Below are 13,479 nucleotides of genomic sequence, written 5' to 3'. Positions count from 1 at the left end.
ATATTTTCATTTTTATGCTCCTCCACCTACATTTTCTCTGCTTTTTGTTCTTCAGTTGTTGTTTATATGTGTACTTTTGAATAAAAAAAAATGTTTGAAAAACGTCTATTATAATTATTGTTATTTTCTGTAGAAAAATAAGAAAAGCAGAAAAAAAACAATTGTGGGGAATTATTTATACTTTCCCTGAGACACTAAAGAGTCACTTTTTGAACTTGATAATATATTTTACATCTGACTGCGAATCAATACATTTTACAAAATACACACTCTTTTTATACACTTTTACAATCGCGTCATTTTCACACATTTTATGCATTAACAATTAAATACCTTAACACCTACACTCATTAGCATCTACAAAATATTAACACCTTCAAACACGCCTTCACACAAACACACCTTCAAACACGCCTTCACACACCTTAAATTACGTCTTGAAGACTTTATTCACGACACCCTCCCCCGATTAAAGCTGAGACTTCGGCTTTAATCAGCTATCTTCCATCTCGTCTTCCATGATGTAATTGATCTTTTGTCTTGCATCCAATTTCGCGAGTCTCGTTTCTCTTTTCAAGGTATCCTCTTCGGCTCTGGTTTCCAAATTCTCGTCCGATTCGATTTCGCTTTCTGCCCCACAACTCATTTCCAAGTCACACACCAACTGAATTGGTCGTTCAATTACATAACCATTTCCCAGTCGTATTTTAAAGCCACGAATAACTCCATCTTTCCCTTTAATGTTGTTTTCAATTCGACCGATGTTGAGAAGTGCCTTGTCCTTCACATCGTCTTTAATGAGAACCATGCTTCCGACACCTGGGAGTTTTGCATTACCTCTCTTTTCCTTTGCTTGTTGTTGTTCTTCCATTGCGTGCACGTACTCGTTCATCCATCTTTTCCTTAAGTGATTCTTACCAGTTTTCACAAACTTGACTCTCCGGAGTGCACAATCGCCCCTTGTTATTAAATCAATATCTTCTTCAAGCAAGATTGCAGGGCTCCCCCTCATTAATACATTTGGCGTCAATACTTGATTATCGAATTGGTCACCTTGGTAACATAGTGGCCTATTGTTCATAGCGCATTCCACATCCAACAATTCTTCTTCCAATTCAAAGAAGCTCAGGATGTCCTTACCGATTGTTTTTGACAAACTTTTCTTCATTATTCCAATTAATCTTTCAAACAAACCTCCCCACCACGGCGCTCTTCATAAATTGAACCTCCATTTTATGGCTGTAGTAGCAAGATAGTTTGGAAGATTTTCATCCTTCTTATGTGTTAATAACCACTTCCCTGTTGCCACAAATGTCCTTGCGTTATCACTAATCATCATTTGTGGTGGTCCTTTTCTCGCAACAAACTCCTTTAAAGTTCTCTGAAATTCTCCTGCCGATAGATCATGACAAAGTCTAAGGTAGACAGCTCTTGTACATGCGCATGTAAAGAGTGCAACATAACATTTTTCGACCAACTTTTATGGCGTTTTATATTTTAGCGGACCAGCAAAATCAACACCTGTAACCGTAAACGGTTCGATATCTTCAGTTCTAAAGCGTGGCAACATTGCTCTCGTTGGCGGTAAAAGCGGCTTCACTCTATATCTCTTACATAGATTACATTCACAAATGACCTTTTTTACGGCAACTCTCAAATTCGGTATCCAAAATCTTTCTCTTATGCTACTCATTGTACCTCCTACTCCCCCGTGTAACGTTTTTGCGTGATGATGCTCAATAATTCTTAGAGTTAGTTGGAATCCATTTGGTACAATTATCGGATTATACCCAGAGACTTTTCCGTGACATCTCCAAAGCTGTTTCTCATCCTGTTTAACTTCCACATCGGACTTTATTGCAACAGCTTCTTGTAGTAACTTAATGTTCATTAACTCCGCTTCCATCATCTCCTCAGCTTTTAGCGGTCCTGTTATTTTTACTTCATTTCGACAATTGTATATAAACATTTTTATAAAGGATGATATTATTATGATTTTCCAATACTTGTGTTTACTCAATATTTCTTTAAATATATTATGTTCCTTTATTTCTTCAGTTGCCATACCGACGTTCTCTTTCACACTAATAGTTTCACATGATGCATTCGGCGCTTCGATTATTTCCGGTTGGATTGGCCAATTTTCCTTGTGTTTCAACCATATAGGTCCATTTAGCCACAAGCTTGATAATTTCTCAGGACTCACTCCTCTTGTTCCAAGATCACTTGGGTTTTCTTTTGTTGGGACATATAGCCATTTTACTTCTCCATTCAATAAGATCTGCTGAACTCGGTTTCTGACAAACTGTGACCAACTGCCCCTTTCTTTTAACCAGTAAAGTACCGCAGTACTGTCAACCCAATGATATACTTCAATGACATTATACTTGGTTAATGTCTTCCTAACATGATTCATTAACTTGCTCAAGGTGTGCGCTGCTACCAGCTCAAGTCTTGGAATACTAAGATCCCTCGGTGCAATTCGTGCTTTTGCTACAAGTAAGTTGCTTGTTTTTGAATATTGATGACTCACTGCAACGTAGACGCATGCACATACTGCTGATTTACTTGCGTCTGAAAATCCATGGAGCTCCATTTCAATGATTCTTCCAGACAAGACACTCCGCGGAATTGAAATAGTTCTCTTGATGTTTATTGCCTTGATCCAGGTTTTCCATTCTTCTGAAAGTTCATTTGGAATTTGTTGATCCCAACCGAGTTTTAACAAGCATATTAATACAGGTGCACTAAGTGATTAATACAGGTGCACTAAATCCCAATATGTCAAAGACACTGTTGAGAGCTGATAGCATTTTCCTTTTTGTTATTGCTCCTTTATTTCCGATAGTGATGCATGCAGTATAGTCAATCGATAGTTGATCCGATTCTTTGTTCCAAGGAATCCTAAGTATTTTTGTTGATTTAGCCTCAGCGTCGCTTTCCAGATTGCTAACGTTGCTATGCCATTTGTGCAGCTGGAACCCAGCTTCCATAAAGATTTGCGTTGATTCATTTTTAAACCTGATAAGTTCTTCTTCTGTTTCTCCACCTGCCTGTATATCATCGACATAAGTATCTTCTTCCAAAGCAAGCACCGTTTTTGGATAAATGTCCTTGTATTTTGATATATGCTTTTTAATCGTGGCGCCAAGAATGTAAGGACTTGAACTTGAACCAAAAATCACCCTTGTAAATCGTAACTCCGTTAATTCCATTTTCTTTAAGTCCTTATACCAAATTAAGCGTTGTGCGTCTCTATCCATTTCGTGTATTCTAATTTGTAGAAACGCCTTCTTCACGTCAGCTAACACGCAGAGTTTATTCATCCGATTTCGTATGAGTATGTCAAATATCAAAGGTTGCAGCGATGGTCCCACTTCTAGACAGTCATTTAATGAAGGTGATTGAGCGTCTTTCCTAGCTGAACAATCATAAACTATTCTCATTTTCGTTGACTCAGCATTTTCTTTGATTACTGCTTGATGAGGAACGTAGTAAATAATTTCTCCCGTAGGTTTTTCTGGTGCCATTTCCAATATTCCCTCATTGATTTGTTCCATCATTATATCATTATACTGTTCTAGTTTTTTAAGTTTTTTCAATCGAGTTGTTACACTTCCCAATCTTTTAAGAGCCAGATTTCTGTTGTTTGGCAGTTGAACAATACCCTTTTTCCACGGCATTTTGGTTTCATAGTAACCTTCGTCGGTTTGATGCAGTTTTTCGCTGAAGTCTTGGTGGAACATTGACTCACTGTTTGTGTCTGACAATCCAAGTACTTCTAAACTACACATTTGCTCAAACTCATCACGACCAGTGTTCAATAAGAAACTTTTCTCAATACCAGAACTCAATTGTGTTCGTTTCCCAGAAAAAGTCCATCCCAACATAGTTAATTCTGCTCCTGGATCTTTATCCGGATATTTTCCAAGAACTACCGGTTCCGTGGTTTTTATTGGATGATAATCAGCAGCACCGAGTATAATGTGAACAGGTTGAAGTTCGTCACTCCCTTCATCATCGCTAAATTTCAGTCTCCTTAGTCTTGCAAAATGATTCTTAACATCCTTAATCATCGGATTGGGTAAAAAGGTGAGTGTTTCTTTTTCTGCGTTGGTGCATTCAACCTTAATTCGAAATTCCGGTATCGTTGTTGATTCTATCGTAACGTCATAGATTTCCACACGCTTGTCCACCGTTCCATAGAGCTGTTCAATACTTTTATATTCCTTTCGTGTAGGTTTCAGCTTTAGTTTCGTAATCAAGTTTGTACATATATAGGAACTTCCAGCACTCGTATCCAACATTATCCTTGCTTTTTCACCATTTACTTTTGCAATCACTGTCGGGTGAATAGTTGTACTTGCATTTAGCACCGCTCCCATGGTTTCTTTTTTATTTTCCATTTTACCATCCATCGTTGCGTTCCCATTTTGACAAATGGACGTGTGATGTTTTTTGTTGCACTTTCTGCATCCTCTTGATTTACAACTTGCCGCCGAGTGTCCGTAACCAACGCAGTTGTAACATAATCTTTTGCTTGTTAAAATCTCCCTGCGTCTTGCAACAGTTAGCACTTTTGTACAATCCTCGCTTTTGTGATTTTGTAACCCACAGTAGATACATCCATGCTTACCACTAGTTGCCATGATTTCTTTGTCATAAAGACCGCCATTGTACTGTTTGAATGTAGTGCTTCGATGTTCATAGGACCTTGACTGCACGTTTGTGTTCTTTTTATCGCCCTTTGTTTGTTCGTCGCTTGGGTTAAAAACTGAGTTCAACGGATTCCTTTCAATGTACTTTTGCAACTTTTCGACAAGTTGCTCCAGTCCCCATTCTTACCATCCATCATCGTTTTGTGTGAGTATTTCACGAACTGGTCCAAGTTTATCCATCAATGAATACACGAATGATTGAGCCGTTTGTAGTTTCTGCATAGTTTTCAATGTTCGTACAATCTCGCAAGCTTGTTGTAAAAGTCGTGAACTTCTTTGATTTTGTGCGTGCTGTGTATAGCCGTCAATCCTTCCAAATCTTTAATCAATGCTTTGTGAACCCAAATATCTTTTCCGTAAATTTCTTGTAGTATGCGTTTAGCTTCATCGTATCCCTCCAACGAATGTGGTAAACCAAGTATGTCCTCTCTGGGCTTTCCTTCGACGAGTTCCAGTAAGTAATTGAATTTGCTGATGTTTGATATGTTTGAGTTGTCGACTTCTACCGTGAATTGATTCCAAAATCGCAACCAGTCCTTATAATCGCCATTAAATTTTGTGATTGTGTACTTTTGTAGCTTGACGGATTGCTGAGTAGCTTCGTTTTCGTTTCCAAGTGATTTACGCATTGTTTCTTTCATTTTTAGTTTCTTTAGATACCATTCTTCTTCGCTTTGATGTTTTCTCAATGAGGCTTGTTCTGCTTCTTTTTGAATCGTTAACTGCTATTCCATGATTTGTTTTTCATACTCGAATTTTCTGACGCATTCGTTTTTGTTTATCGAATCCAACTTGTCCACCATTTTGCTTTTGATTTCAATCGCTGCTTCTACTTCCGTTACTGGTTTCGAAAGCCATTCTTCTACCGAATCGATGTTTTCGCCGTCGTCGAGCATTTTTCTGGTCAGCTCATCCTTTGCCATTTCAAGTCTTCCCAATAAATTTGTTATTTTGTCCAGCGCTAAGATTATGCTTGATTTGTCGCCATTAATCGTGTTGCGTTCTATGCCTTTAATGTTTATTCTTATCATGTTGATTTCTCTCTGGTAAATTTGCTCTTGGTCCATTCTTCGCTAACTCGTAGGTTTTGTTTTCCCTGAGACACTAAAGAGTCACTTTTTGAACTTGATAATATATTTTACATCTGACTGCGAATCAATACATTTTACAAAATACACACTCTTTTTATACACTTTTACAATCGCGTCATTTTCACACATTTTATGCATTAACAATTAAATACCTTAACACCTACACTCATTAGCATCTACAAAATATTAACACCTTCAAACACGCCTTCACACAAACACACCTTCAAACACGCCTTCACACACCTTAAATTACGTCTTGAAGACTTTATTCACGACACAATCAAAAGCAATACTGTTGCATCACACAATAATAATAATACATTACAAAAAATATAATTATTAATAAATAACCACAAATGAAACTCTAAAAATAAACGAAAACAAGCAAGGAGTCAAAATGACTCCTTTCAGTAGTTCTAGGTGGGGTCACGAGTCCAGTAGTCCTAATGTTAACACACCCTGAATAAATTTATGGACTGACTTCTCCGATTCCTTGGATATGTCTTTCGGACAGCCTCTAAAAAGAGAAAATTAATGAAGCAATAATAGGTCAAGAAGATCATTATTTTTTTTTTGGAAAGCAGCGTTAGAAGACACTTACCAAGTATACATTTATAAAGGTGGGTTTCTTTAAAATTTCTCTATCCGCCTCTCTGTCTATCCATGTTGAAATTTATCATCAGCGAACAATGTAATTTCTAAATTCGATTAGTTTCTCAGATATCTGTAAAATATGTGCTTGTAATAACCTACCCATAGGCCCTTTACGGAAATAGTTCAAAGTTCTTTTGAATAATTAGTTGGTCTTTTGCATATAGTAAACGCAGAAATCCGGAAACATTTATAATACCAGTAGCTATAAGAGAATACTATATTTTTAATGTTACTTATACGACATGAAACTAAAATCGTAATCTGTTCGCTTGCAAAATTCTTGTTCTTCATTAAACTATTTTAAATATTATTACTACTCTTCCTTCCCAAGAACTTTTCATAATACACCCTTTCACAAGAATAATATTCAGTATAAACAACAGTCTATTTTAAAAATGATCTTGCTGGAGCATCACAGAGAAAAGTTCTAACTTTAACGGTGTGTTAAACTGAATTTATCGTCAGACCGGATAACTTTAAACCACACAATTCTTGTAATGCTTCCGTAAATGGATATAAAGACGTAATTAAAAACGCATTTAAGGAAAGAATTAAAGCATGGACGTATAAGAGTGGACGTGCAACTTATTACAGTTTAACTTTTTGCATTAGTTTAAACTTTTATAGCATTTATTTAATAAGACTGTTCATGATAAAGAAACTACTTCACGTTTTGACAAATTACTAAACAAATTACACCAGGATAAAGAAAATTAGTTGTTGGCACGAATAGATTTTAACATTTTTTCAAGATGAACATTTGTGAACTTGGGAACTTTTTTCGTGTAAACAAAGTCTGTGAATGATAAAATAGACCTTTAAGGATAAACTTAAAATGACTAAAAATAGTATAGCTAAATATAAAAAAGCTTAAATATACTTTTTTATCAAGATCTGATTTCATTCAATTCTTTCGTCCTTCATTCGCCCGCATAGTTCCTTCATTCACCAAGCTATTTTATAATTCATTTGATAATGCAAAACCCTTTCAAAAATGATTTAAATTTATAATTATCTTACAAAATGCGGCAGATATTTCATTTTTTCGTTTTTCATATTTCATATATTTTTTCATTTATCATAAAAAGCACATAACAACCCATTAGTTTTTGTCAAATAAAATTAAGGTAATATATAGCTGGTAAATCATATTATGTTAATATTAAGTTCTTAGTTAATCTTGCGGTTTGCCATAAATTGGCTTTGCTCAATTCTTTAAAACTGTGACAAATTATTTTTGCTTTCTTTTATTCATTTTATGTTTAAGTTATTTAACCATAACTGTATATATTTCTGTTGTTGAACATATATATATATATATATATATATTACACACGATTATTTAAGCCGTCGTTAATAGGTGTTAAATATGACAACTTTAAGACGTTTTAAATAAGACGACTTACAGTGTTTCATTTGAGACCAGTTTAAGACATCTTTAATACCAATTTTAAGTCGTCTTAATTTTGTCTTTAAGGCGATTTGTTGTTGGGTGGGAAACGTCCATGATTAAAGACATCTTAGACTGGTCATTCCGAAAGACGTCTGAAGCTGGTTATTCGGACAGACGTCTTAAACTGGTTGTTCCGACAACCATCTTGTTAAGGTGTCTTACGGACGTCTTAAACTGGTTTTTCTGACAGATTTCTTGTTAAGATAAGTTAAAGACATCTTAAACTGGTTATTCTGAAAGACATCTTAAACTGGTTATTCCAATAGACGTCATAAACTGGTTGTTGCAACAGACGTCTTGTTAAGATGTGTTAAAGACGTCTTAAAATGGTTATTCCGAAAGACGTTTTGTTAAGATATCTTACGGACCTTTGTTAAGATATCTTACGGACCTTAATCTGGTTGTTCCGACAGACGTCTTCTTCAAATGTCTTACGGAGGTCTTAAACTGGTTGTTCCGACAGACGTCTTATTCAGATGTCTTACGGACGTCTTAAACTGGTTATTCTATTAGACGTCTTGTTAAGATGTCTTACGGACGTCTTAAACTGGTTGTCGGAAGACGTCTTAATGAGGTGTGGAAAAGCTGTCTTTAACTAGTTGCAGACGTCTAGACGAGTTAAAGATAAGTTACATACGTCATAAAGTCGTCTCATGTTGTGTCGATGGCGTCCTGTGCCATATTCGAAATTAAGTTAAGTTTTCAAAGGGTTGAACCATTTGCAGTAGAGATTAAACAATCGAGGTTGATGTGTTTTGAAGTCAAAGCTTCGACGTCGCTAAAAGTCGTGTGTGAACGTGTTTCGAAATCGTTAAAAGTTGCATAAAACTTGATTAAACGGTTTTCAAAACCGTATTACTTCAAATAAAATATATTTTCGCGGTTTTCAAAATTGTAAAAAGTTGTGTAAATTCGAAAATGGCGTGTTTTAAAACTGTTTAAAATTTCTAACGGTTTTCAAATTCACTTCCAAAAGTTAAACTGTCTTCGAAATCTTTTGAGTAAACGAAACGAGTGCATATAAAAAGAAAACAAACGAACGTCGCGTGACTTCGTTCAGGTTTTAAGGTCAATGACTTCAAGTTCAAGATTAATGACTTCAACTTCAAGCTCTATAAGCAAAAACTTTTAAGTGAAGTGAACTGATAAGCCATACTTTAAGCTGAACTTGTCTGTTCCTGTGCTAGTACTGTTATGCTCTTCCCTTCTATTCTCCAAGACTCCTACTCTATCTATTAGATTTGGAAAAAATCACAATCGATGAGAAACTACATTCAGGTTCAAAGACATCGATAGAAAGTGAATTGATAACTGGTTTGGTATATGCTAGCAATCTCTGCCCTTCTGTTTCTTAATAATAAAAACTTGAAGTATAGACTACAGGTCTGGCTGCCACTTGCTCTTTCATGGAGCGGTATTCCCAAACTGGAACATAGGAATTTAAGAGATTGAAATTCTCATTGATGAAGACCAACTTCTCAGTGGTTTTTGGAAACAACCTGCATCTCTTTTCGTGGACCATCTGTCCAGCTTCACTAAAGGTTCGCTCACTTAAGGCACTTGAGGCTGGCAGGCAATAATACCTCCGTGCAAGTCCTGCCAAGATGGGCATCTCTTTGCGATTTGTCCTCCACCAGTCAAGGGCATCAACTTTCGAATCAATCACAGCTGTTTCTCTGAATTTTTCCCACTCAACAGAAATCGGAGGATCCTCAGCTGTAGCATTTGTCTGCCTGAATTGGCTGGACACAGTATAAAAGAAAGGAAGGAAGTTAAACGTTTAGAAAAATTCGTATAACTTCGCTTTCTTTAATCTAAAATGGTTTTAATTCAAATAATTTCTAAAAAGTTCGTTTAACTTGGAACCACCAACACCACCACCACCCCCTCCCCCGCGTTTGGCATCGTATCCTCAAATTAAAATTTTTATTTCTTTGTTTGTTGGATTGCATTAAGATTAGTAGAAGTATATTTAACTAGTTTTAAAGAATTTTTTTTTATATTATACTTAATACTATTACCTTTGCTGCTGCCTTCCAGAATTCAGTCTCACCATCATCTTCAAGAAACTTATGGGTGATCTCATCTGAGACATTGATTGAACCTTGCTGGCTTGACATCCAGTCTGCTGTTGTAGGATGACTGGCTTTCAGCTTGTCAAAAATCTCATCCCTGACACCATAGCCGTGCAGTTGTTGGCCTTTCAAGAAGGGGTGTAGCAGGCAGCCTACTGAATAAGGCATGATGTCACATCCTCCTCTTGGGAATCGTTTCTCGAGTTCTACAATGAGCTCAACCATGAAAGGACCTACTCTAGTGACACTGTTCTTTCTAATTTTTTTGACCCTCAGAGAAGCACACCTATCCTCAAGATGAACAATTGCTGTCAGTGCTCTATCCATTCTAATTGTCTTATCTCTCAATATTGGCTCAGAGATGACTCGGCATGTTGTCAGGAGTGGCAGAATGGTTGCAACTAGCTCAAACTGTTCATCCGTAGGAATGGGTATCGTTCATTCCTTTTTTTCAGCCCGGAGAACACACAGCACACTTTGAAGATGGTTGATGTCTAGGAGCATCATCTGGACAGAATTCCATCTGGTAGCACAAGGAACACTGATCTTTCTGTAGGGTACTGAAACAAAAACTAAAGTAAAATTTCGTCAAAAAATTTGGGTGAAATCGTAAATTCTTAGAAAACTTGGTTTGAAATTAAAAAATATTTGCAAAAATTTGACATTAAGTTGTAAAACTTCGTATTGGTATCTACTTAAAAAATTAAAAATATTACCATTCATCTCGAGGCACTTCTTTTTCAACACCCCTTTAGCAAGAGGAGAGTGATGGACTCGGGCGGAGATTGTTCTGCATGCATCGATAGCAGCCTTGATATCAGGATGTTTATTGACAGTCTTTTCCAAGGCTATGTTAAGCTTGTGGTTAATGCATTTGATTGAACCTCTTTCAAGATCAGCAATAGTCTCTGACTTCCTCAAAGCAGCTTTTATATTTGAAGCTTGATCACACAACAACCCTCTTCTTGACCATTTTGAGTAACTCAAAACTTTTAACCAAGTTATCCAATTGAGTAGCAATTTTTTGACCAGTGTGCTTACCTGTGAATGGAACAACTCCAACAGTTACCTTTCGTAGAACAAACTCTTTAGCGATGTAATGAAGAGTCACCACCATGAATTGGTTGTTGTTGTGTGAGGTCCAGATGTCAGTCCTGATTGCAACTCGGTCGCAATGAGGAAGCTCCTTGTCAAACATGCCTTTCATGGCCATCTGCAGATTCCAATAGAGGAGAGGTAACTGGAAGCGAGCCATGCAAGCACCACTTTTAACCTTAAACCTCGAGTCAAAGTGGGCAAGCGCTCTTTGAAACGGGATAGAGTCACAGATGGAGAAAGGCTGATTGTCAGTTGCAAGGTAAATCATGAGCTCCATGTCACCACGAAGTTGAGTGGTGCACTGTGTTGGATAGCACAGATTCTTTCTGGCTTTAGTACCCTTTTTCTTTTCCTGCGACCTAAAAAATATTGTATACATTTGTTAACACTGAATTAACTTCGGATTTCGTTGTTTTCATCAATAAAAAAACATATAAATTTGACATAAAGTTGTATAACTTCGCTACATCGTATCGTAAGATTCATTATATAACTAAGTTACCAGTGACAACGGTTTCCAATTTATCTTCTGTCCTCCTTGGCAGCTTCTGCCTTACTCTGTATCTTTTGATTCTGACATATTTCGATGTACTCATCCTTATGGTTGGATCGTAGGTGACCACTCAAGGTCGATGTTGACCCAGAATTCATTTTCAGGTCCTTCTTGCAGATATTGCACACACCGTAGGCCTTATCTCCTCTGTATTCCTTCAGGAAGTACTGCCAAACTAGCGAGCGATAGGTTTTTGGAAAATTTGTTTGATGTTTTACAGTGTTTAAATCTTGTTAAATAACATACACAAAGTTATAAAGTTTTCAAATTCGTTCAATATAATGTAAATAAATTTATACGATTTTCATAACCGTAAAAGTTTGATTTACAACATTTTTCGGCTCTCAACATCGTTTTAATTAGGTCTTAACAACTTTTAAAGGTTTTCAAAGTCGATTTAAAGTTAAAGCTACAACTTTTTACGGCTTTCATAACCGTTTAATTAACTTTTTTTGGAGTTTAACGGATTTCGACATCGTTTAATTTAAGAAACTTTGCTTAACTGACAGCTTTCAAAGTTGAACAAAAAAATACGATTTTTAAAACCGTAACTCGATTGTTTTATCTCTAATTTACAGCATAAATTTCTATGATCTAATTGTCTCCAACATAAAGAAATAGAAAATAATTCTATGCCAGAATATTTAATTCCGTTCTAGGATACGTCGAATAATTTATGGTCGAAGCAAGCCTTATTAAAAATTTAATTTTTCACCAGCGTGGCGTTTCAGATTAAAATAGATTAATCATAGGACAACTGACTATTTCAAGCAGCGGTAAGAACACAATTTTTAACTGTAGGAAAATCTCTGGCCAAAATTTATTTTTTAACCTAACTGAACCGTTATAATTGTTTTTTTTGAAGAGCTGTGATCTTAACCCAAAATTTATTTTTTAATAAAACAAATATCAATGATTATGTTTGGCTATTAAAATTCTTTTTCTCTTACACGTATTTTAAAGAGAAAACATCCTTTTCAAATTGTAAATGGTACAATTCAAACAAATAAACTAGCAATTAAATGCCTCTGAGTCAAATATTTATGTTTCTGCCTCCCTCAATTAAACAAGCGTTGCTACATGGTATTATAGGATGTCAATATTTGGAAAATTGGCATTTTTTTGATCAAATGGCATTTTACGATTTTTTAGCTTTATTTTGGCATTTTGACACAGAAAAATTAAAGTTCTTGAAAAAGAATTTATTCTGGAAAAAAAGTTGAAATTAATCCTCGTGATTTTTAAGATGAAAAACACCTTTTGGCTTCTTATCTGAAGACTAATTTGTTGTTCCTATTCGGAAATAAACGCTAAGCTAGCACAAATATTTTTAAATAGTATTTTTTTTCTTTAGAAATCAAAAGCTTTGGTCAAGTGTTTGATGAAATTTGCTCAAAATAAAGTGACTAAGTGATTTTGAAACTGCCAAAATTTGAAAATTAGCTTTTATTTTAGCATTTTACATTCATACTTTTAGCAATTTACATGTTAAAAATGTTGGTAATACTAAATTTAATTTTCAATTTAAACGATTAAAGTATGATGCCTTGGAATGCCCGCTTCGACACTTGAGACATTAAAACTATCATAATTCTATTCTGAAAATTAACTTTGACTTTTGTGCCAGATTACTTTCAAATACTTTTCTAAAACAAAGTCTAAAAGAGTTTTATTACTTTGTAAAATATTTTTTATAATTCGACTCTAAAAAAGTTTTTAGAATTCGTTTCTTGCATCGGGCGCTAAAAAAAAATTGTTTGACTAATAAAAAATGTGAAATGTTCAGTTTTGTAAACAAATTTTATTTTATTAATTAAATCTACACTATTTTTTACCA

General features: G+C 35.5%; 4 protein-coding genes across 4 annotated transcripts; all 4 read right to left on the bottom strand.

Moving 5' to 3' along the window:
- Positions 1–493: 493 nt before the first annotated feature.
- On the bottom strand, positions 494–1,168 carry LOC149882588 (uncharacterized). The gene has a single exon (XM_090100101.1). The coding sequence runs from the start codon at positions 1,166–1,168 to the stop codon at positions 494–496; it is 675 nt and encodes a 224-aa protein (XP_089956227.1).
- Positions 1,169–1,480: 312 nt separating this feature from the next.
- On the bottom strand, positions 1,481–2,596 carry LOC149882587 (uncharacterized). The gene is made up of 2 exons (XM_090100100.1): positions 2,017–2,596; positions 1,481–1,929 (listed from the first exon to the last, which is right to left on the bottom strand). Exons 1-2 carry the CDS (start codon positions 2,594–2,596, stop codon positions 1,481–1,483), a joined length of 1,029 nt encoding a protein of 342 aa, XP_089956226.1.
- A 151-nt stretch (positions 2,597–2,747) lies between these two features.
- On the bottom strand, positions 2,748–4,649 carry LOC149882586 (uncharacterized). The gene has a single exon (XM_090100099.1). It carries the CDS (start codon positions 4,647–4,649, stop codon positions 2,748–2,750), a length of 1,902 nt encoding a protein of 633 aa, XP_089956225.1.
- A 5,780-nt stretch (positions 4,650–10,429) lies between these two features.
- On the bottom strand, positions 10,430–11,669 carry LOC149882585 (zinc finger BED domain-containing protein 4-like). The gene is made up of 4 exons (XM_090100097.1): positions 11,647–11,669; positions 11,033–11,448; positions 10,708–10,980; positions 10,430–10,551 (listed from the first exon to the last, which is right to left on the bottom strand). Exons 1-4 carry the CDS (start codon positions 11,667–11,669, stop codon positions 10,430–10,432), a joined length of 834 nt encoding a protein of 277 aa, XP_089956223.1.
- Positions 11,670–13,479: the final 1,810 nt, after the last annotated feature.

Source organism: Hydra viridissima, unplaced genomic scaffold (assembly GCF_058129835.1).
Source record: "Hydra viridissima isolate aposymbiotic clone 2 unplaced genomic scaffold, HvirCarnegie_v1 scaffold_10, whole genome shotgun sequence".
Taxonomy (NCBI): domain Eukaryota; kingdom Metazoa; phylum Cnidaria; class Hydrozoa; order Anthoathecata; family Hydridae; genus Hydra; species Hydra viridissima.
This window is presented reverse-complemented; position numbering and strand designations above follow the sequence as displayed.